The 23,519-nt window shown below is 37.3% G+C and overlaps 1 protein-coding gene across 1 annotated transcript; it reads right to left on the bottom strand.

Annotated features, from left to right (window-relative positions):
- Nucleotides 1-15,141: 15,141 nt before the first annotated feature.
- Nucleotides 15,142-16,062, bottom strand: LOC143649654 (olfactory receptor 7A10-like). The gene has a single exon (XM_077119583.1). It carries the CDS (start codon nucleotides 16,060-16,062, stop codon nucleotides 15,142-15,144), a length of 921 nt encoding a protein of 306 aa, XP_076975698.1.
- Between the last annotated feature and the right edge of the window lie 7,457 nt (nucleotides 16,063-23,519).

Raw genomic sequence — 23,519 nt, 5'->3', positions numbered from 1 at the left:
GACATTTGCACACCAAATGATTATAGCAGCATTATTTACAATTTCAAAGAGATTGAAACACCCAAAATGTCCATCAACAGAAGAGTGCCTAAACAAACTGTGGTATATACATATAATGGAATATTATGCAGCTGTAAGACAGAACAAAGTTATGAAGTATGTAACAACATGGATGGACCTTGAGGACATTATGCTGACTGAGATTAGCCAGGAACAAAAGGACAAATACTGTATGGTCTCACTTTTATGAACTGACATTAGTGAATAAACTTGGAATATTTCATTGGTAACAGCGACCATCAGGAGATAGAAATAGGGTAAGATATTGGGTAATTTGAGCTGAAAGGATACAAATTATGCAACAGGACTGAATATGAAAACTCAGAAATGGACAGCACAATACTACCTAACTGTAATACAATTATGTTAAAACACTGAATGAAGCTGAATGTGAAAATGATAGAGGGAGGAGGGCTGGGGACATGAATAAAATCAGAAAGAAAGACGATAAAGATTGAGTTGGTGTAATTTCGGAATGTGCAGAATGCATAATGATAGTGACTAAATGCACACATTTTGAAAATGCTGCTGCATGAGGAAGAACATAGAAATGTCATTACTGCATGGTACTGAAAATAGATGGTAAATAATATTTGAAAATTTCAACTTCTGTGCGAGACTAAAGCAAAAAATGTTTATTTGGTACAAAATTTATATTTTGACTAGTGCATTTCCTAATACAACTTATGTAGACTGCTTAATGGAACGCCATAAGTACATGGAACCTTGGGTAGGATATGAGGTTTTTTTGGTTTCTCCAGAGTGATACCCCGATGAATCCCAGAATGATTTGATCATTGAGTGGAAAAGTATTTGCAAAGCCCCTTCAGGGAATGATGAGAACGCGGGAAAATTCAACTTCCTCAAGTTGAATTCTTGATATTTTCACAAGCAGTGTGGACAAGCAAAGCTATAGGCTGAGCCCCCTGTCTTGGGGTTTGTTCATATGAAACTTATCCCCACAAAGTATAGGTCAAGCCTACTTAAAAGTAGGCCTAAGAGTCACCCCCCAAGAGAGCCTCTTTTTTTGCTGAGATGTAGCCTCTCTCTCCAGTCAACATAACAAGCAAACTCACCATCCTCCCCCTGTCTACATGGGACATGACTCACAGGGGTGTGGACCTTCCTGGTAACATGGGACAGAAATCCTAAAATGAGCTGGTGCTCAGCATCGAGGTGTTGAGAAAAACCCTAGAATGAGCTGAGACTCAGTATCAATGTATGGAGAAAACTTTCTCGACCAAAAGGGGGAAGAGTGAAATGAGACAAAGTGTCAATGGCCGAGAGATTCCAAATAGAGTCGAGAAGTTATCCTGGAGGTTATTCTTCCACATTAAGTAGATATCACCTTGTTATTCAAGATGTAATGGAGAGGCTGGAGGGAACTGCCTGAAAATGTAGAACTATGTTCCAGTAGCCATGTTTCTTGATGATGATTGAATAATGATATAGCTTTCACAATGTGACTGTATGTTTGAAAAAACCTTGTGTCTGATGCTCCTTTTATCTACCATGTCAACAGATAAGTAGAACATATGAAATAAAAATAAATAATAGGTGGAACAAATGTTAAAATAAATTTAGTTTGAACTGCTAGTGATCAATGAAAGAGAAGGGTAAGGGGTATGGTGTGTATGCGTTTTTTTCTGTTTTCATTTTTTTTCTTTTTCTGCATAGATGCAAATGTTCCAAGAAATGATCATGATGATGAATATGCAGCTATGTCATGATATTGTGAGTTACTGATTATATAGGTAGAATAGAATGATCAAAAGCAGAGTGTTTGCATTTGTTATGGGTGTTCATGGTATCTTAAAAAGATAAATAAAAAATGATATTAGCTTCATAAAATAAGTTGGGTAGCGTTCCTTTTTCCTCAAATTTTTAGGGAAGTTTGAGCAGGATTGGTGTTAGTTCTTTCTGAATGTTTGATAAAATTCCCCTGTTAAGCCATCTGGTCCTGGGCTTTTCTTTGTAGGAAGATTTTTGATGAATGATTGAATCTCTTTACTTGTGATTGGTTTGTTGAGATCTTCTATTTCTTCCTCACCCGGTGTAGCTTGTTTATGTGTCTCCAGGAATTTGGCCATTTCATCTAAGTTGTCTAGTTTGTTGGTGTATAGCTGTTCATAGTATCCTCTTATGATTTCTTTTATTTCTTCAGGGTCTGTGGTAATTTAACCCTTCTCATTTCTGATTTTGTTTATTTGCATCATCTCTCTTCTTTTCTTTGTTATTCTAGCAGTGACCCATCAATTTCACTGATTTTCTTAAGGAACTCACTTTTGGTCTTATCAATTCTTTCTATTGTTCTTTTTTCCTCCATTCATTTATTTCTGCCTTAATCTTTGTTATTTCTCTTCTCCTATATATTTTGGGGTTAGTTTGCTGTTCTTTCTCAAGTTCCTCCAGGCTTGTTGTTAAGTCATCGATTTTTGCTCTTTCTTGTTCTTTAATATAGTCATTTAAGGCAATAAATTTCCCCCTCAGCACAGCCTTTGCCACATTCCAGAAGTTCTGATAAGTTGTATTCTCATTTTCATTTGTTTCCAGATAGCTGCTGATTTCTCTAGTAATTTCTTCTTTGACCCACTGATTGTTTCAGGGTGTGTTATTTAATCTCCATATATTTGTGAGTGGTCTCATTCTTTGGTGGTTATTGAGATCCAGCTTCATCCCATTGTGATCACAGAAAGTGCGTTGAATAATTTCCATATTTTAAAATGTATACAGACCAGTTTTGTGCCCCAGCATATGATCCATCCTGGAGAATGTTCCATGAGCACTAGAGCATGTATATCCTTGTGTTTTGGGTTGTAAGGACCTATATATGTCGGTTAGGTCTAATTCATTTATCAAGTTGATTAACTTTTCTATTTCCTTGTTGATCTTCTGTCTGGTTGTTGTATCTATAGAGGAGAGTGGTGTATTGAAGTCTCCTACTATTATTCTTGAAACATCTGTTGCTCCCTTTAGTTTTGCCAATGTTTGTCTCATGTACTTTGGAGCACTTTGATTGGGAGCATAAAGCATTTATGATTATTATTTCTTCTTGGTGACTTGTCCCTTTTATTAATATTTAGTGTCCTTCTTTGTCTCTTATGATGTCTTTACATTTAAAGTCTATTTTGCCTGATATTTGTATAGCTACTCCTGCTTTCTTTTGGTTACAACTTGTGTGGAACATCTGTTTCCATCCTTTCACTTTCAATTTATTTGTATCCTTGTGTCTAAGATGAGTCTCTTGTAAGCAGCAAGTAGCTGAAATATGTTTCTTAATCCATTCTGTCAATCTGTATCTTTTAACTGGTAAATTAGTCTATTAATGTTCAAAGTTATTACTAAAATGGTATTTCTTGAATCCACTATCTTCTTCTTTTTTTTTTTTTACATGGGCAGGCACCGGGAATCGAACCTAGGTCCTCGGGCATGGCAGGCAAGCATTCTTACCTACTGAGCCACTGTGGCCCACCCTTGAATCCACTATCTTATTTGAATTCTATTTGTCAGATTTATATATTCTTTTCCATCTTTCTCTTCTTATCCCTTAAGCTACCCTTACTGGTACTTTTCAATTCTGTGCCCTTCTCCAGATCCCTCTCTCTTGTCTTTTCTTTTTCAACTGGCAGAATTTCCTTTAGCACTTCTTGTAGGGATGGTCTCTTGTTGATAAATTCTTTCAGGATTTGCTTGTAAAAATTTTAATCTCTCCCTCAGTTTTGAAGGGTAGTTTTGCTGGTTACAGAATTCTTCACTGAAAGACTTTTTATGTCATGATCTTAAATATATCACTGCCTTCTTGCCTCCATGGTGTCAGTTGAGTAGTCTGAACTCAGTTTTATGTGGTTACCCTTGTATATAGTGGATTTTTTTTCTCTTGCCACTTTCAGGATGTCTTCTTTTCTTCAACATTTGATAGACTGATTAGTATGTGTCTTGGGGAAGGCCTATTTGGATTTATTCTATTTGGAGTTCATTGGGCTTCTTTGACTTGCATATTTATGTCCTTTATAAGGGCTGGGAAGTTTCCCCCCATTATGTCCTCAACTAGTTTTCCTAGCCCTTTACTCCTCTCTTCTTCTGGCACACCCATGATTCTTATATTTATGCACTTTGTTTTGTTCATCATTTCCGATTGAGATCCAATTCTTTTTTCCGTCTTTTAATTTTGCCATTTATTGTTTTGAGTGTTTGAAATCTGTTGTCCTGTCCTCTAGTCCACTTATTCTTTCATCTATCCCTTCAGGTCTGCTCTTGTGTGTGTCTAGTATGTTTTTTATTTGGTCTACACCATCTTTAATCCTGTGTTATCAACTATTTTTCCATTTATTCTTTCAAATTCCTATTTATGCTCCTCTAGTGTCTTCTTGATCTTTATGTTACTGGCTATCCCATTTATTTTATTTACTGGAGTTATATGAACATCTTTGATTAGTTGTTCCAATGTCTGTGTCTCCTATGGTGCTTTAATTTGGTCATTAGGTTGGGCTTTATCTGTCTTCATCAAGATATGCTTAGTGATCTGCTCTCTTCATGGCATGTAAATATCTTGATTGGTTTACATTGTAAGTTGATTTTCTTCAGTAGTCAAAAGCCTTTATATTTGTGGGATGGATGTGGAGCAGGATGCAGGGCACAGGCTGGAGCACCACAGTAAGGTGATGCATTGCGTTACAGGTATAGGTACAGGTTGGCGATGTTATGGTGGTCCCTGTGAGTGAGGGCATCCAGGGGTTGGGGAAGATGTGGCTGCACAGGTGCATCGGTTGGAGGGTGGGGCTCTAGCATGTGCTGGTCTAAGGTGTGGGACCCTTAGTGTGCATGCGCAGAGCTCCAGGCAACAGATCAACACTGGGCCTGCTTGGGCTGGGGGCAGATATGGCCTGGCTGTGCAAGTCAGTGTCTGCCCAGAGCAGAGGTGTGTTACTGGGAGCCATAGCCATGTGTGGACCTGGGAGGGCCATAAACTGAGGTACATGTGCCCAGATCTCAGGGGTGTGTGTTGTGGGGCTGCACGACTGTGTGGGCTGAGGATGGGTGTAGCCTGAGTAGGGAGGTAAATGCTGGATGCCTTTATGCCCTGGCAACTGCCTGCAGGGGACAGGGACAGAGAGGTAGGGCTCTAGAGGGGTGGGGCAAGACTGTACTTTTTCAGGAGAGATGGATTGGGCAGGGGCAGGCTGCACATGCTTGGGATGGGGGTGTGGGGTGGGTTCATGTCAGGGGTGTGTTGGTGGGGCAGGGGCACTTGGAACATTGGGAGGGGTGGCAGATGCCAAGTGGTGGGGTTCAGGTGCATGGATTGTGGGGTGGATCCCAGGTCATGGGGCTGTGCTGGTGAAGGTGGTACATTCAAGGAATATGGCTTGGCTTACTTCCTAGTTCCTGTCATCTCCCTGCTCGTGAACTCCTGAGGGCTCCAGGTTTCTGCATTAGGCTGTTAGCACCAACCGAATGGTCTCTGGTTCTCTGCTTTTCAGTTCCTTGTTTTGCAACCAGGGCTTCTAAATATTGTGCAGAAGACTCTCCTAGGTTACTTAAACCCTGGAATAGCCCTCTCAGTCACCCTCCCATCCATTCTCCAGCTCTTTCTTGGGGCAGGTATGAACTCTATCTATCCTATTCTGCCATCTTCATAGATCACTGGTTTGGAGAAGAGTGTAGAAATGAATATTAAAAGAATAAATTAAAAGAATAAAAATAAAGAGAAAAAATTAAGACATAATCTATAAAATAGCAAGGACAATATAGTTGAAGAAAGTACTGCTTTTACAGTAATAACATTAAATGTTAATGGATTAAAATTCCCAATCAAAAGGCATAAACTGGCAGACAGGACAAAAACGCAGGACCCAGTTCTATGTTAAATACAAGAGACTTCCTTTAGACCCAAGGACAAAAGTAAGTTGAAATTGAAAGATTGAGAAAAGATATTTCATGCAAATTACAACTATGCTTGTTTTTTTCCAGTGAGGAGGTTTTAATTGTTTCATGTTTGAAATATGTTCAAGCCATTGTATATATTTTAAAGATTCTTTGTACTTTTCTTAAATTTATTAAAAAGTGTCTCATGATCTGTGTTTGAATAATTTAATATCTGAAAGAGTTAGATTTGTTTTTAACTTCCTCTTTTCTTTTGGCTCTTAGTCATGGTACCTCGTTATTTTAGTGTTCATAGTAATTTTCTGTTGTGTTGTGTTTAATTTGTTGGCTTTATTTTTGTGAGAATTCTTGGAAGCCTTGGTCGAAGAGTGAGGGGCTACATTAGATTTTATTTTGCTATTACCAAGTCAGCACCATTTAAAATTCAGCTTTGCACCTAGTGATTTTAAGACCACACAGGCCCTGTGATGTCAGACTGAATGCTGGCATATCGTTCATAGGGCTTTCCCCACCATGTAGCATAAAGGTCAGCAATGTGTGTATCTTAATAAGAATATTGGTTTGTGTGTTTTCACATTGTTAAACTCATGAATCCAGCATTAATTCTAAGGATCTAACTTTTGTCCTGGAGTCTTTCACCAGAATTTCCATTTAAGAGAGATTTGAACTTTACTTACATATGAAAACTACTCTATTGCATAGAATCTCCTGCTCTTAAGTATGGAAAGACTGCCAAAACTTCAGAAGGCATTTGAATACCTTTCCAAGGAAGATCACTGTTGTCGTTGTGGCTAAATTAATTCTTTACTGTCACGTCATATCAGGGATGATTTTAAGAGATTATTAACAATTTTTTTCCATAATCATATTTGTCAAGTGTTTTAGTTTTCTAGCTGCCAGAATGCAACACACCAGAGATGGATTGGCTTTTAATAAAAGGGGATTTATTTTGTTAGTTCTTCAGAAGAAAGGCAGCTAACTTTCCACTGAAGTTCTTTCTTACCTGGGAAGGCACAGGATGGTCTCTGCTGGCCTTCTCTCCACGCCCCTGGGTTCCAACAACTTTCCCCAGGGTGACTGCTTTCTGCATCTCCAAAGACCTGGGCTGAGCTGTGAGTGCTGAGATGAAGAACGCTGAGCTGCTTAGGCTGTGCTACGTTGTGCTCTCTCTTTTAAACACCAGCCAATTAAGTCAAATGTCATGCATTGCAGCAGGCATGCCTCCTAACCGACTGCAGTGTAATGAGCAATACATGAGGTTCACGTACTGTTGGCTCATGGCCACAGCAACAAAACTAGGTACATTCACTTGGCCAAGTTGACAACTGAATCTAACTACCACATTGGGTAAAAGTGATACCTCTGCCATAATGGAAGTGGTGCAATGGAATCAACTTTTCACTGAGTGCCTGGTAGGCCCCCCAAAGTTATGTTGGCATATTGGATATTTAAAGCCGTTCTCTGTTATTGACAGGTGGCACTCAGAAGTGACTAAACCATTTGTGCTTTCATGAGTGTAACTACCTGTTCTTCAGCACTTGCTAAATTCTATCTCAGTCACTAAAGCCACACTGGCTATACACCCATAGGACAAAGACAGAAGATACTGGGATAATCACTGTTTGTCCTCCACAGAATGATACAACTTTCCTATTTTTACCATGACCATATTCTGCTGGGGATTACCATAACAATGGACATTTCAAATATACTATAATTGCTCAATAGCAGGTTTGACAAGCAGGAGAGAAGACTCACAAACTAGAAGATGGGAAAATTGAAGTCAGTGAGTCTGAAGAGCAGACAGAAAAAAAAATGTAAAAGATCAGCAAAAACCAAAGCATACCCAACATATATACTGTGGAAATCTGAGGATGAGAAGAGAATATTAAAGGGGAGAAAGCCTATTTGAAAAAAATAATGGCTGAAAATTTCTCAAAATTGGTGAAAGACATGAATATACAAGTCAAAGAAGTTTATGAAACTCCAAGCAAGATAAACGCACTCTAAGGTATACCATGATAAATTTATTAAAAAGCAATGATAAAGAGAGAATTTTGAAAGTACTGTGGGAGAAGCAATGTGTCATATACACAGAAATCTCAATAAGTCTTAATTTCTAATTCTCTTCAGAAACAGAGAGAGTAGAGTGGCAGTTTTCATGATTTGCAATGGATGGAGATGGCCTAAGGGTACATCATCTGATAAACAGAGGGTCAAACTGTGGTGTAACATCCAATGGAATATTGAGCAGCTGCAAGAAGGAATGAAGTTGTGAGACATCAAACTAGGTTTATGAACCTTGAAGACAATATGTGGACAAAAATGAGTCAGGAACAAAAGGACAGATTCTATAACACTTCACTAATATGGACTAACTACAATGTGCAAACTCAGAGAGTAGACCTCTAGAGCATAGATTATCAGCAGAAGGCTTATAGCTAAAGCTTCTAGATAGTAAGCTTTTATAGCAGCCACATCTTTCTGAGTTTAAACTGTTATTTCTAAGTTCTTAAGTGATGAGCTCGTTGTGTATAACTTGATGCTTCCCTGGAAATTCGGGTATCTGTGCAACACCAGAGATTGACAGAGATCTGAAGTTATGAATACAGCAATTGTTACAAAAGCTGACAAAAAGCAGACCTCAGTTAGAGATATGAAGGAAGCTGATCTGGGTAGCATTAAGGTAAATCAGAGTAAAGGGTAAAGGATGATAATAAGTGTATTTTAAGACATTAACTTCCATATGTTACCAAAGGAAGAGCTGTTTACTTGGTCCAAAATTTATATTTTCAATAGCACAGTACCTAATTTAACTCGTATGGTCAGTTTACTCAATAATCCATAATCTCATGGAATCTTGAATAGTGAGTTAGATCTTGTTGATTTGTACTGGTTCATGTGATGTTTTGATACATTATAGAATAATCTGGGCAGAAGATAAAAAAGATTTGCAAAGCCCCTTTGAAAGGCTGGGGGAAAAGATGAAAATAGTAAATGTCTTCACATAGAGAATACCTGATATTGTCGCACGCATTGGGTAGTACTAATTTAATAGGCCAAGACCTCGATCTTGGGGTTTGCCTTTATGAAACATATTCCTGCAAAGAAGCTTAGACTGCTTATAATTAAGCCTAAGAGTCACACCAATGGAACTTCTTTTGCTCAGATGTAGCTTCTCTCTTTAAGATTTCTCCACAGGCAAACTGTCTGCCTCCCCCCATATGGGACACGTCTCCCAGGGCTGTAAAACTCCCTGATAACATGGAACATGCCTCCTGGGGATGAGCCTGGCCCTAGCAATGTAGGTTTGAGAAAGATTTTTGACCCAAAAGGGGAAGAGAAGTGAAGCAAAATAAAGATTTAGTGGCTGATTGATTTCAAGCACAGTCAAGGCTCATTCTAGAGGTATTCTTATGAATTAATTAGATATTCATGTCACTTTTTGGGGGGTATTTGAATAACTAGACAGAAATACCTGAAACAAAACTTAGTCTTGTCTTGAATATGATTGCGTAATATGTGTTTTTCTGATGTGAGGAGTGATTGTGAAAACCTTGTGACTGACACCAACTTTATCCAGTATATGGGCAGATCAGTAAGAGCATAAAGGCAAAAATAAATAATAAGTGGGGAATGGGTGAGGGATGTCTTGGATGTTGTTTTACTTTTACTTTTATTCTTATTTTTCTTGTTTATGGACTAATAAAAGTGTGTGAAAATAGGTTGTGATGACCCATGCACAGCTATATGATGACAGCATGGACACTGATTGTAAGCCTTGGATTATTATATGGCATGTGAATATATCATAGTAAAATTGCATTAACAACAGACAAACAGAATGATACAAGTACTGGAGAAAATGTGGAGAGACACTGTTAGTAGGGAAGTAGAATGGTGCAGCCACTCTGGAAGGCAGCATGCTGGTTTCATAGGAGGCTAAATATAGGGTTCCAAACTGATCCTGAAATTCCAATATTAGGTATACAATGGAAGTACTGAAGAAGGGTCATGAATAGACATTTGCACAGTGGTGTTAACGTTATCAATAGTCATGATTTGCAATGGATGGAGGTGGCCTAAGGGTACACTGAGTAAGGAATAGAAAGGTAAACTGTGGTGCATACACATAATGGAAGGTTGAGCAGCTTCAAGAAGGAATGAAGTTGGAAGGCATGCACAAGATGAGTGAAAATTGAGAACATAATGTTGAGTGAAATAAGCCAGAAGTGAAAGGCCAAATATTCAATGGTGTCTGTCCTGGTTTGAAAGGATAATGTACCCTAGAAAAGCCATGATTTCATCCTGATCCAGCTCATGGAGGCAACTGTTTCTTTTAATTCCTGGATAGCAAGTGAGATCTTGTTTTTCTGTACAAATTAACATAATACACTGATACATTCTATAGTATTGTGGGCAGAAAATAAAGAAAGCATTTATAAAGTCCCCTTGATTGACTGGGAGAAAAGGTTGAAGTATTCAACTTTCTCCCCTGGGGAATTCCTAATGTTATCTCAATCTTAAAGTGTGTCTCTATGAAAGTTATTTCCACAATGGTGATGTTAAGCCAACTTATAATTATGCCTAACCGTCACCCTCAGAGAATCTCTTTTGTTGCTCTGATGTGGCCTCTCTTTAAGCCAATCTCTGCAAAAAACTCACTTTCCTCTCCACCATTTGGGGTATGATTCCCACAGGTGTGGTTCCCTGGAAAGATAAGATATGACTTCCATGAATGAGCCTGGCCCTGTCATCATGGGATTGGAAACACGTTGACAAAAGTGAGGAAAAGAAATGAAGCAAAATTCAGTTTCAGTGGTCAAGAGATTTCCAATAGAGTCAAGTAGTCATGTTGGAAGTTAGTCTTATGCAGGTTTCAGCCAAATATTCAACATTGCCCACAGTGTGCCAAGCCAACACCAAAAGCATTCCTTAAAATCCTAAAGGAAACCCTGGACTCGAACTAAGAATCCATAAAGTTTCTTCTTATTAAGTTTATTTTCTTCAGAAACTATAGGACTCCAAATTGTCACTATCCCAGATAAGCTCTGAAACCCAGAGTTAAGAGTTTCTCAATGTACATCAATCAGTTTGTTTCCATACCCAGTAAGGTCAACACCTTTTTCCAGGATGAAGGTAAAACCGTCATTGCCAAGATTTCCCTGAAGATTGAGAGAATGATCAAATGAGAGGGGAGGTATAACTGGAGACTAGAATTTAACAAACAATTGTGACTACTGACTCATATAGATATGTCACAACCTTTTTATTTTCCAGTATGCTAGAATACCCAGAAGAAAATATCTGAAACTATAGTCATCCATTAGCTTTGATATTTGACAATGATTACATAACTATAGCACTTTCATCATGTGGTCATTTGAGTGTAAAAACCTTGTGACTGACACTCCGTCTATCCAGGGTATGGGTAGATAAGAATTAAAATAAAGATGTGTAAAAAATAAGAATTGTAGATTGGGAATATGGAGAAATACCCCTATGTAAACTATGGACAATCTTTATAGTACTTCTTTGATAATTTTTCACCAACTTTTAAAACTGTTAACTACTGTTAACAAAGAAGAAGAGTTACAAAAGAAGTGTCATCATCCATTGCAACAAACTCTCCACAGCCATGCACGTGTTGATGGTGGTGTGGTGTATGTGAATCTGTATTTTATGCTTGAGTTTTTATTAAACAGAAATTTCTAATAAAATAAAAACAAGTCAAATAGAGCATCAAGAGTTGAAATATACATTTATGAAAGTTTAAATTTTCCTTGAAGTGGAGCTCAAAGAAAATTAGCTGCAAAGGAACCAAAGTGGAATCCAGGAAAAGACATTAGACAATAAAATAAATTTATGTTTGTAGATTTTCCCTAATTCCTGCAGCTTTGCAAGTAAAGCATTTCATGCCATCATATTTCTTTCCTACAGCACAACAGAACCTCTGTGGTTAATTCAAGTCATTCTTTTGTTCCACTCACTTTTTCCACCCAGAGTAAAAGAGAAAAGCAAAAACATCTTTTCAAAACTTAAAGAAATGAAACAGGTAAATAATCAGACTTTGCATGATTTATCTCAGAAGTACATGGTTTCATCCAATACTTCTGAGGAGAGTGATCTGAAATTGAAGGGAAAATTAGAATGCTGACACTGGTGGAAGGCCAGTAGGAAATGTTGTCCAAGTCTGTCTCATCCAGCATTGGAACTCTGTCATTTGCTTCTCTTCAAAAGTCAGCTCTTGATAAGGGTGGAAAGATTCCTTCTTTCTATGTATCACACATATGACCTCTGACACTGGCTACATTTTTGTGGTGCATTGTTAGCGGTGAGGGCTCTGTTACTGCTTTCTGCAGTTTATGAATTTAAGTCATGTTTCCTGTTTCTGACAGTGTTTATTCTCACTTCTACTCTTGACAATTAACCCTCCAACAGAAAACATGCATCTCTTTTCTATGCCTTATATTTTGCATGGAAAGGTCCCAGTAAATAATTATTGGATGTATCTAATTGAATATTATTGAACAGAGCACATTGACTGAAAATGAGTCTTCTCCTCCTTCTATATAACACAGCACTGAAAGTTTGAAGACAAGAATCAAATCCCCTATTTCTGCTGGAAAAATAATAGTATTTTCCTCTGTGACATGGTGTTCATCACTCACCATGATTCCTGAAAATTTCTTTTGATAATATCTAAACTTTAAAGACTCTTCAACATTTCCCTTCCAAGAAAACCAAAGGCTGCACTTTCTACCAATAGCACACAATTTGATTATTTTTTCTTGTATCCATACATAGATTCTTCAAGAATAAAATTTAATTTTTTGTGAGAATAAATCTATCCCTTCAGTTCAGATTGAGTCATAATTGTTATCATTTAATTTAATGGTTCTTGAGAAGAATAAAATTTTACTAACAAATCCAGGAATATTTTTCTTCTGAGAAAAATTGGAGTTGCTGGAATAGTAATATAAGGAAAGCTTGGAGGATTGGTGTATATGGTAGATTAGTAACTGAATCCATTACTCACTCAGCACATGCTCTACAAAGTATCTTTTCTTCAGAATCTGCCTACAAGCTGGGAGCATTGGAAAGAAAACAGGAAACCTTTGGAAATTTTGAAGGAGATACAATCGCCTTTCCTCCTGAAGGACACTCAAATGTAAGTAAGTTTGGCATCCTGCCTCATGTCTATATGATATGGTGTGACATGGATGAGGTGAACTGGCCCTTAGCAGGCATTTTTCCCTCCCTTTGGTTTTGGATCCTGTGTTGGAGAGGATGGTGAACTAGCAGGTGCATATGTAATTGATACTTATGGGAAGAGCTTCTTACTGCATGAATTGCAGAAAATGTTGCATTTGCCGATCTAACACTTTCAGTACAGTCTTCTTGATTGTAAGTGTTCCTGATGAGAGCAGAAGTATCACATTTCCTGGATGGACTATTTTCTAGCGCTTTTTAAAAAATTCTTTCAGTTTTTTTCTACTTGAAAGACTACCTTTAGCTTTTTCAAAGATATTGAGAGTATATGCCTGATAAATTTCTTAACAAATTTTTCAGAGATTTTTCAAAAGAGATTTCTGCTTAAAGAAAAGGAGTAATGCCAGTAAATTATTAGATAAAGGATCTAATTGCAATGTGATAGATCTTCCTGCATAAGATTTTGGGAATTAATACATGAACTTGTTGGAAGTGAAGACCACAGTGATGCTGTGTAGTTTGGATAAATGTATACAACTAGTGCGTGTTTAGCAATGGCCAAGTATGATTCACAATATATTCTTTATTGTCATGTCTAAAGAAAATGCTTGTCAAAGACTTTTGGACAACTGCCTGGTATATGTGATAAAATATTTTGTTGAGAATTCAAACTCAAGGAATGTGGAGGAAGTGGGTCTTTTAATTGCCCTGGAGAGACATCAAAAATGACAAACTGAGAATTTTTATTCCTAAATTATGGAACAATCAAAACCAAGAAGTTCGTAGTGCTGCAAGAATCAAATCCTTTTTCTCTGGCAAATTACAGTTCTGACATGGGCATGACTAAAACAGAATCTGATCCTTCAGTTAATACATTGCAAAATAATTGATTTCAAAGCTCCACCAAAGATATAAAGTGAACAAAATAAATGACCACACCTTTCCCCCCTCAAACTGGACTTTACATCAGAGCAATCTCTCACCTCAGAATGTACATCTAGTTTGCCAATAGCTCTGATGAAGAAAGCATTAGTGGTATTCTACCTCACAAAGAACACTGGACATCTACAAAATCCTGTGATATTATTACCTAATATCTTACATTAATAGTTTAAAAAGACACAGTTGACAATGGAAAAGTGACCCAAATTGCTTTGCAGGATTGGTAAAAGAGGACGATGATTGTAGGAAGTGCCAAGGGATCTTTACTGAAAAATGTCCCTGCCTATAAAAACAAACTTTAAAGAGCAAAATTGTATCCCTGAAAGAAATCCAGTGATTAATAAAATTACCAATGACTGACAAATAAGGGGCTGTCATGTCTCTTATATCTTCACCTAATTTGTAGCGAACTCTACAGTAGAAAGTCATAGATTGAGATGGAAGTGGCTGATTGAAACTTAATCATAAGGTGACTCAAGTCCAGGATGTGCCCTATTTCAAGAAGTGATTAACACAACCCTGGCATCAGGTATGGAGCATTTGAAATGACAAATGGTTTTGGCCAAAAGCATATAACACAAGAGCAGTTCATTTCTTCTTTCAGAGAGGCAATACACTTCACCCCTCCAGTGATTACAATAATTTTATATGTCCCTAATGACCCGCATTGACATTTACCACTGAATATTCAGGCAGAAGATTCTGGCTCAATACTGAATTCTGGGAATGCATTCCTAGGCGTCAAATGATTTAAGGACATTGCAGAATATACAAGTTTGCATTTTTTTTTTTACATAGACAGTCATTGGGAATTGAACTGGGTCTCAGGCATAGCAGGCGAGAACTCTGCCGCTGAGCCACCATGACCAGGCCTATATACCAGGGTTTTTGATGGATGAAAAGTAGAGACAAAGTTCTAGTAATAATAGCAAATAGCATATACTGATAAGTGTAATTTGATTTACATTTGCCAGTATTTAACTTCTGAAATAATAGTAAAATTTCTGAACCTGAGGCAAAGCGTCCTTCTAAGGAGAGACTTTCTCAGCTGGAAATTGTTTTTAAGGCATGCTTTAAGTCTTTGTTTCTAAGACTATAGATGAAGGGGTTCAGCATGGGAGTGACCACTGTGTACATCACGGAAGTTATTGCACTTGCCCTTGTGTTTTGCATAGCAGCAGAACTAAGATACAGTCCAAGGGAAGTTCCATAAAACAAGGACACCACTGTAAGATGAGACCCACAGGTAGAAAATGCTTTACACTTGCCTTGACGTGATGAAATTCTCAAAAGAGAGCATGCGATCTTAGAGTAAGAGAAAAGGATTCCAGTGAGTGGAATACCACCCACAATTCCAGTTGCAAAATACATCACTAGGTCATTGAGAAAGGTATCAGAACATGCAAGTTGGATTACTTGAGTAAATTCACAAAAAAAGTGGGGAATTTCCAACTCTGAACAAAAAGACAATCGCAAAAACATTAGGCCATGTAAAAGAGAGTCCAGAACACTAAATATCCATGATGCCAGCAGGAGGAGACCACAGAGCCTGGGGTTCATGATGACCATGTAGTGCAGTGGGTGACAGATGGCCACATAACGGTCATAGGCCATCATGGTTAAGAGTAAGTTGTCTAATTGTCCAAAAACCATGAAAAAATACAACTGGGTGAGGCAGTTTCCATAACTTATAGTTTTGGTCTCTGTCTGGATGTTCACCAGCATCTTTGGGACAGTGGTGGAGGTGAAACAGACATCTGTAAAAGACAGGTTAGCAAGGAAGAAGTACATGGGTGTGTGCAGGTGGGCATCAAAGACGGTGGCCAGGATGATAAGTAGGTTCCCAGTGAGAGTGACCAGGTACATCATCAGGAACAGAGCAAAAAGGAGGGGCTGCACTTCTGTGTCTTCTGAGAGTCCCAGAAGGATAAATTCTGAAACACGTGTTTCATTCTCTAAATCCATGTAACTCATGAAACTGCTGGAGAAGAGATCAGAGCAAGGCAGGTTTAGGTACAAGCAGCTCTCAGCATATTAACAAAAATGGCATGGTTTGCATTACAAACATATTGACTTAATTATTTCTTATTAATTATAGAGATTTGGTGCCCTTTATTTGAAAATGTCAGGGTAAACCAATGTTTCTGTTTCTCTTTGATGCTATTGCTAACAAGCCATCCTTGCCCATAGTTTTGAACTTTATCCCAAGGCAATATGTTTCACTGTAAATGCTCTTAGACTTTATTTCATTCAAAAATCAATTGATCAGCTATTTTGCACTATGTAATGAAAAAGCTGGTCCATGAATATTGTGATGGTAGTAGAATATTTTTATTGTCATCAATCTTGACAAATCACAGAAAGAAAATGGCTAGAATGAGAAGTTTGGGTTGTTTATAGAATACTACAATGAAAATTACAAATAAATAAAAGATTTCCATCTATACTGATAGAAAGATCAATACTGTTAATATGCCATTTCATCTCCACTTGATGTATTCTTTCAATTCAACTGGATTCCCAAAGTCAACAGGTTAGTTTGTAGATATTTGATGATATAATTTTAATCTTTATAAAGAAAGACAAAATCCTAGATTACATGGGGAATACTGAAGAAGAATAAAGCTGTAGAACCTAGGACTAGAATATGCAATAATACATGATTTCAAGTCTAACTATAAAGATACAATGATTAAAACATGTTGTATTTGTGAAATAGACACATGGACCAATCTATTAGAATTCAGCAGAAAAACATATGTTAGGGAACTCAAAAGTAGACCCACAGAAATACGATCAGTTGGCCTTTGACAAAGGGGGAAGCACAATTTAGTGGAAAAAGTAGGATCTTTTCAACGAATGCTGTGGGACAATGGCATATACCGTGTGTGGTAGTTAGATTCAGTTGTCAACTTGGCCAGGTGAAGGTACCTAGCTCTGTTGCTGTGGACATGAGCCAATGGTATGTGAACCTCATCTGTTGCTCTTTACATCTGCAATTGGCTAGGACTTATGACTGCTGCAATGAATGATGTTTGATTTAACTGGCTGGTGCTTAAATGAGAGGCTCAATGTATTACAGTCCATGCAGCTCAGCATACTCATCTCAGCACTTGGAGCTCAGCCCAGGCCTTTGGAGATGCAGAAAGGAAACAACCTGGGGAAAGCTAATGGAACACAGGGGCCTGGAGAGAAGGCCAGCAGAGACCACCCTGAGGCTTCCCACATAAGAAAGAACCTCAGATGAAAGTTAGCTGGCTTTCCTCTGAAAAATTAGCAAAATAAATCCCCTTTTATTAAAAGCCAATCCATCTCAGGTGTGTTGCATTGTGGCAACTAGCAAACTAAAATATGGTGCAAAACAAAAAGTGAATATAGCCAAACATTGTATACATTTCACAAAAATTAACTCAAAATGAACTCTGTCTTCAAAAGTAAAATGCAAAGTATATTAATTCTAGAAAAAACATCCAAGAAAATCTGGTGTGTTGTGCTTTGGTGATCAGTTTTTAAAAATAGCACCCAAATCATGAACCATGACAAAGGACATTCATTAATTGAACTTCCTTAAAATGTAAAACTTATGCTGTAAGATAGATATTGATAAATCACTTGTATTCATATATGCAAAGACCCATTAAAACCCATCTAAAGAAAGATAACACCCAATGGAAAAACTGGGCAAAAATTCTGAACAGAAATGGAAATGAAGAAGATATGCAGGTGGCAAATAAGTATATAAAAATAGGCTCACACACCTCTTAGAATACCTGAGGATCTAAACACTGACAATACCACAGCCTAATGATATTGGGGAGCAGTATAGACTCTCATTCACTGCTAGTAGAGAACTCAAAATGGTGCCTCCAAAAGACAGTTTGGTAGTATTTAGCAAAACTAAACTTAGACTCTCAATTCAGTCCAGAAATTATGCCCTTAAGCATCCCACTGACTTGATAACTCAAATCCATACAAAAACCTATACATGAATGTTTTAAAGCAGCTTTACGTATAATCTTCAAAATCTGAAAACAACCAAGAAGTCCTTTAAGATCAATGGGTAAACACACTCAAATATTTCTATACAATGGTATATTACTCAGTGATAAAATGAATGTCCCCTCTATTCAAAAAAGTCAAGCATCCGTCTAACATGATTACTGGTAATTGAAACAAAGCAGTCTAAACATCCTGCATAAGTATAATTTCAATTATATGACTGTCTGGATTAGTCCAACTAAAAGAGACAATAGAATGAACACCGGTTTCAAGGGATTGGGGAGACAGAAGGAAGGTTGAATAAGTGAATCAGAGAGCACTTTTCAGAGCAGTGAATTTATTCTCTATAATCCTATAATTATAGACACCTGACTTTATGCATTTATTAAACTGATGTTTACAAAACAAAGGATAACTGTCAGTATATACAAATAAAACATTATTTGTCAGGATAATAGGAATGCCAGGATGGAATACAAAATGCAATAAAAGAATCTGTGCTACAATTGTATGAAATATGCCTACTGCGGCGATGAGGGGAAAAGGTACTGAAATGGTAATACTGGATATGAATGAGGTCTGGAAAATAAAGGGGACAGAAACTGCATAAGTACTGTATTCTAGTGGATAAGCTTATCTTACCAGAGTGTAGGCTGACAATTCTATCACATCTGCATATGTATACTGGAATCAAGCCATTAAATAGATGATATCAGGTGAGGAGTGCAAGTTTCCCACTGCAGAGTGACTGCTTAACCCTAAATAAGTGCAGGACTGTAAATATTCTACCTGACAATGGTTTAGGGTGAGATGCATCAGCATGAGTTGGTTAATACAGATAGAAGGTTACATGTAGACATGTCTACAGGTCTGTGTATGTGCAGAACATGGCAGACACGCAAATATTTTCTTACTCTGTCTTTGGAGAGTGCCTAGATGTCCTAGTAATACAGAACACACATAGTGCTTGGACCTTTATTTTAACACCATTCTTCAATAAAAGTTTCCTTGGAGAAATGGCTGACCCTAGACCTGGAATAGAAATACACAGTAAGAGCCTGCAGCATCTGGTACCACCAGAAATTGAGTAGGTACTAAAATGAAGCATTCAATGGTCGGGATAAATCCAAGAGACACAGAGCACCTCTGAAAGATATCCCATAGCCCAAACTGAAATAAACCTCACAACAAAATAAATAAAGTAGTATTGTATCACAACCCAAAGTATAAAATAAATCTAATGATCTATAAAGATTAAAAGAAATATTTAATATATAAGAAGACAAAAATCTCCCAAGCAAACATATGCAAAGATTTATGTACATACTGCTGTCTCCAGAAGGTGAGTTGATTTCCACTTCTAAAGTGTGTCTTCACATATTAATCCCTTGCCAAAGGTGATATATGGAAAAGCAGGAAAATGAGGAACTTTGAAGTGGGGGGACCTGGCAAGTGTTGTTGGTGAGCATCAACATCTACAGTGAAAAGCAACATTGATGGGATGTGCCCTGGATACATAATGATACATAATGTAATGACAATAGAACTTTATCTCAGGTGTCTTCCACCAAAACCCCATAATTCCAGTTTTATCATGAAGAGAACATCATACAAATCTCAACTAAGGGACATTTTACATAACACCTGACCAGGAACCCTGAAATATATCCAGGTCATCAAAAACAAGGAGAGTCTGTGAAACATTCATTTATAACACATAGATGTAATGTGGTATTGTGGATGGAACATGTTCAGAATAAGTAAAAGTGGATGTGATTTTCTGGAAACTGTCTCTACTACCCTTGTAATTTTAAAATAAATCTCACCTTGTTTTTTAAAATTATTTAGTTATTATTTATTTTTACATGGGAAGACACAGGGAAGCATTCTGCCACTGAGCTATCATTGCACTGGCTCCACATTGTTTTTTAAATTAGATTTATGAGGAAATAAAATTACTAGTGAAATGCAAAATCTAGGAACAAACTCTGAGCTTCATTCCAGATGTGAGCATATGCCTTGGAAAAGAATATGACTATGCCTAAAGTCTCAATTCATCTCCCATTACATCAGAACACAGATATCAATTACATTTAATAATTCACATAATTAAGAAAAAATGACTATAAAGTGTCTGATATTGTGCTTAGCATTAATGAAGAATATTTGTATACACTGTGATTCAACCACACCCATACTAATTCCCCAAACCTCCAAGCCCACTACCACTGGGTAATTTCCAGCCTTCATCACTTCCCCAGGAATTTGACAACAGAAACTGATCCAGAACTGTCCACAGGATGAGAATTTTCTTGAACATCACCTTTGATAACTCCTGCACTGACTCTCCAATAACTTCAAACATAAATATCAATCTTGTGTGCAAAACTCAAAGCTCGCTGTTATCTGGGTGCTGACCACCTTCCCAAACTCAAGTTGTTTTTCTCACACCCTCCCCATCATTTTTCATCAGATAATAATGTCTACTTTTAAACTTCACTGCACCCTACATATATGTCAATCGCACATTTGGTCCCCGTTTTCTTTTCTTGGTGGGTTTATATCCTCTTCTCCCTTAGTATTGTTAAAATAAGGAAAATATTCCTCCTGCCAGGCTCAGTATAATTCCCAGCACCCTTGGGAAGCCATCACAAACCCTAACAGATGAGTGCAAACTTTGGATCCACTTTGCCAGGACTTCAGTTTCCACCTCAGGATGTGGCACGTGTTCATATCTACATTTGTTGCCAGATTTAGATGTAATCTCTTTGAAATAAAGAACATGTCTTACTCTTTCATTTATTCTGAGAGTAACACTTAGTGCATACCATGAAGGAATTAATGAAAGGGCTTGTGTTGAATGATTTTAATAAGAAATTGAAGAATGTGGTCTACAAGATACTTCATGAAGGAAGCACATGAGTGTGAGCTAACGTGAGATGAAAGAGATGTGGGACCAGTCATGACCAGACTGTGTGACTCACCCAGGAATTATCAAAGGCGATTCTGAGTTCACCAATGCTGAGACTTCTGTGAATGATGGATGAAGTTGAAAGCTCTGCCCCCAGGAAGGGCTGGAAAATGCAAATACTCATGAGGTCTCTAGAAGGTAAAATTATGTTTCCACCTCAACAGAGATTGGTAGCTTGAGACAGTGTAGGCAAAGCACTTATGTTTCCATGCTTTTATGAGTTTAATTCCCATGAGCCCCAATAATGAAGTATTCTTTTGTCTCTCTACTCCCTAAGATATTTAACTCTCTGCATGGAAAAAAAGGTAATGCAATGCAAACTTGGGGCTATTTTGTCCCTTGGGAGAAAGCTTTGGAGCTTTCTGTTTATCTGTTATTCCAGTAGACTCTCACTTCTCTTTAGCTGTGGGCTCAATAGTGCAAGTTTTCCCATAATGATTTCCCTATCACTGATTCAGGATAGAGATCCTGGAAGCACTAAAATATCTATCATCTCTGATTTCTGTCTTCTGATATTTGATCTGATTTATGGGGCTGCCCTCTTTCAACAATATTTCTGCCTATTTCACTGTTTTTACTTTCTCCCCAATAATTAGCAATATTTGCTCTACTGAGTCAAATTTTTTTCAGTCATTCAAAAAATATGTATTCAGTAATAATATATGGTAATCATTAAAGCACAGTCTGAGAATGAAAAAAAGAGTAAAATAATGTGTCTGCTATCAAACAGCAAAGAGCCATGGCAATAAATAGACACAGTTCCCAAGGGTGGTATTGAAGTCCTGGTGAAGTGTAATGCTATGTGAACGAGGATCAGCTTTTGCATTTCTGCTAATATGAATCCTGGGACTCTCATAGGGTTGAATAAAAAGATTTGAAACAATGAAATGAAAGATAACAGAACTTTGAGGGATAAAAGGACAATAGAAGAGATTACAAATATCCTAGAGGAACATGGCAACATATTTTGAACTTGAGGTAGAAAGGAATGGCAAACTAGAAGATATGATACAGAAATTCACAGACTGAAGAAATAGAGAAAAGATGGAAAAACAGGAGCTGGGTCTCTGGGAAATGTATAACATCATGGAGTGATTAAACATTTGTGCATGAGTGTCCCAGATGATATGAAAAGTGGAAAGGGCAGAAAGAACACTTGAGGAAATTTTGGAGGAAATTTTCCAAGTCTTAGGAAAAACATACATGCAAATACCAAGGAAGTACAACGTGTTAAAAACTGGATGAATTATAATAGGCTTAAACCAGTACAAATGCTAACAAGAATGAAAATGTCAAAAATAAAGAGTGAATCCTGAAAGCAGCTGGAGAAAAGCAATTCCTCACATACAAAGAGACTGTAGTAAAATTAAGGACCAATTTCTCATTGGAATCCATTGAGGTGAGAAGACTATAGTATGATATATTTCTTTCTAAGGAGAAAAACTGCCAGCCAGGAATTCTTTATCTGGAAAAACTATCCTTCACACATATGTATGACTTAAAATATTCACAAGTAAACAGGAAATATTTCTCCCTCAGGAAATATTAAAGGGAGTTCTGCAGGCTGAAAGGAAAAGAGAGGAGAGAGAAGCTTGGAGAGGAGAGCATAGAAAGTAATTTAACTAAAAGGATAAAAGAAAGGCAAATATAAGGATGACTTGCAAAATTAAAAGATAAAATATTCGGTGTAATTATTTCCACTAGAGTAATAACACAGTGTGAATGTATTAATGTATTCATCAAAAGATGCAGATTGGCAGAATGTAGGAAAGGTATAGTCTATCTGAAGGCTTCCTTTAGTCCAAAGGCAACAAAGAGTTTGACAGTGATGGCTTGGAAAAACATCTTCCATGCAAACTGTAACAAAAAAGAGCTGGGGTGGCTATCCTAATTTAGGACAAAATAGACCTGAAATGCAAAATTGTTGTAAAAGACAAAAAGGACACATTATGTTAATGCAAGGGACAATTCCCCGTGATGAGATTGCAATCATAAATGTTTATGATCTTAACCGGAGAACAGTAAAAACATAAGGGCAGTAACTAGCAAACTGCAGTGAGGAATAGACAGCATTTTAATAATACTTGGAAACTTCAATACACCACACTCATCAATACACAGAATATCTAATCAGCATATAAATAAGGAAGACAAAAACCTGAATACTATGATAAATCAAGTAGACTTAGCAGATATATAGAGAACTATGGACACCCAAGCAGCAGGATATATATTCTTCTCAAGTTCCCTTGGCCATTCTCCAAGATGGGCTCCACATTGCATTGCAAAACAGGTTTCACTATATTTAAAAAAATTGAAATGATATAAAGCACTTTCTTGTCAGCAGTGTATTTAATATGGAAATCAATAAAAAGCAGAAGAACTGGAAAATTCACAAACATGTAGAGGTTAAATAAGATGCACAAACAATCTATGGGTCAAGGAAGAATCG

The sequence above is a fragment of the Tamandua tetradactyla genome, chromosome 11 (assembly GCF_023851605.1).
Source record: "Tamandua tetradactyla isolate mTamTet1 chromosome 11, mTamTet1.pri, whole genome shotgun sequence".
In the NCBI taxonomy this organism is placed as follows: Eukaryota; Metazoa; Chordata; class Mammalia; order Pilosa; family Myrmecophagidae; genus Tamandua; species Tamandua tetradactyla.
This window is presented reverse-complemented; position numbering and strand designations above follow the sequence as displayed.

What these genes read in the sequence shown, in the direction of transcription:
- LOC143649654 (XM_077119583.1), bottom strand. Translation starts at nt 16,062, where the DNA reads ATGGATTTAGAGAATGAAACACGTGTTTCAGAATTTATCCTTCTGGGA.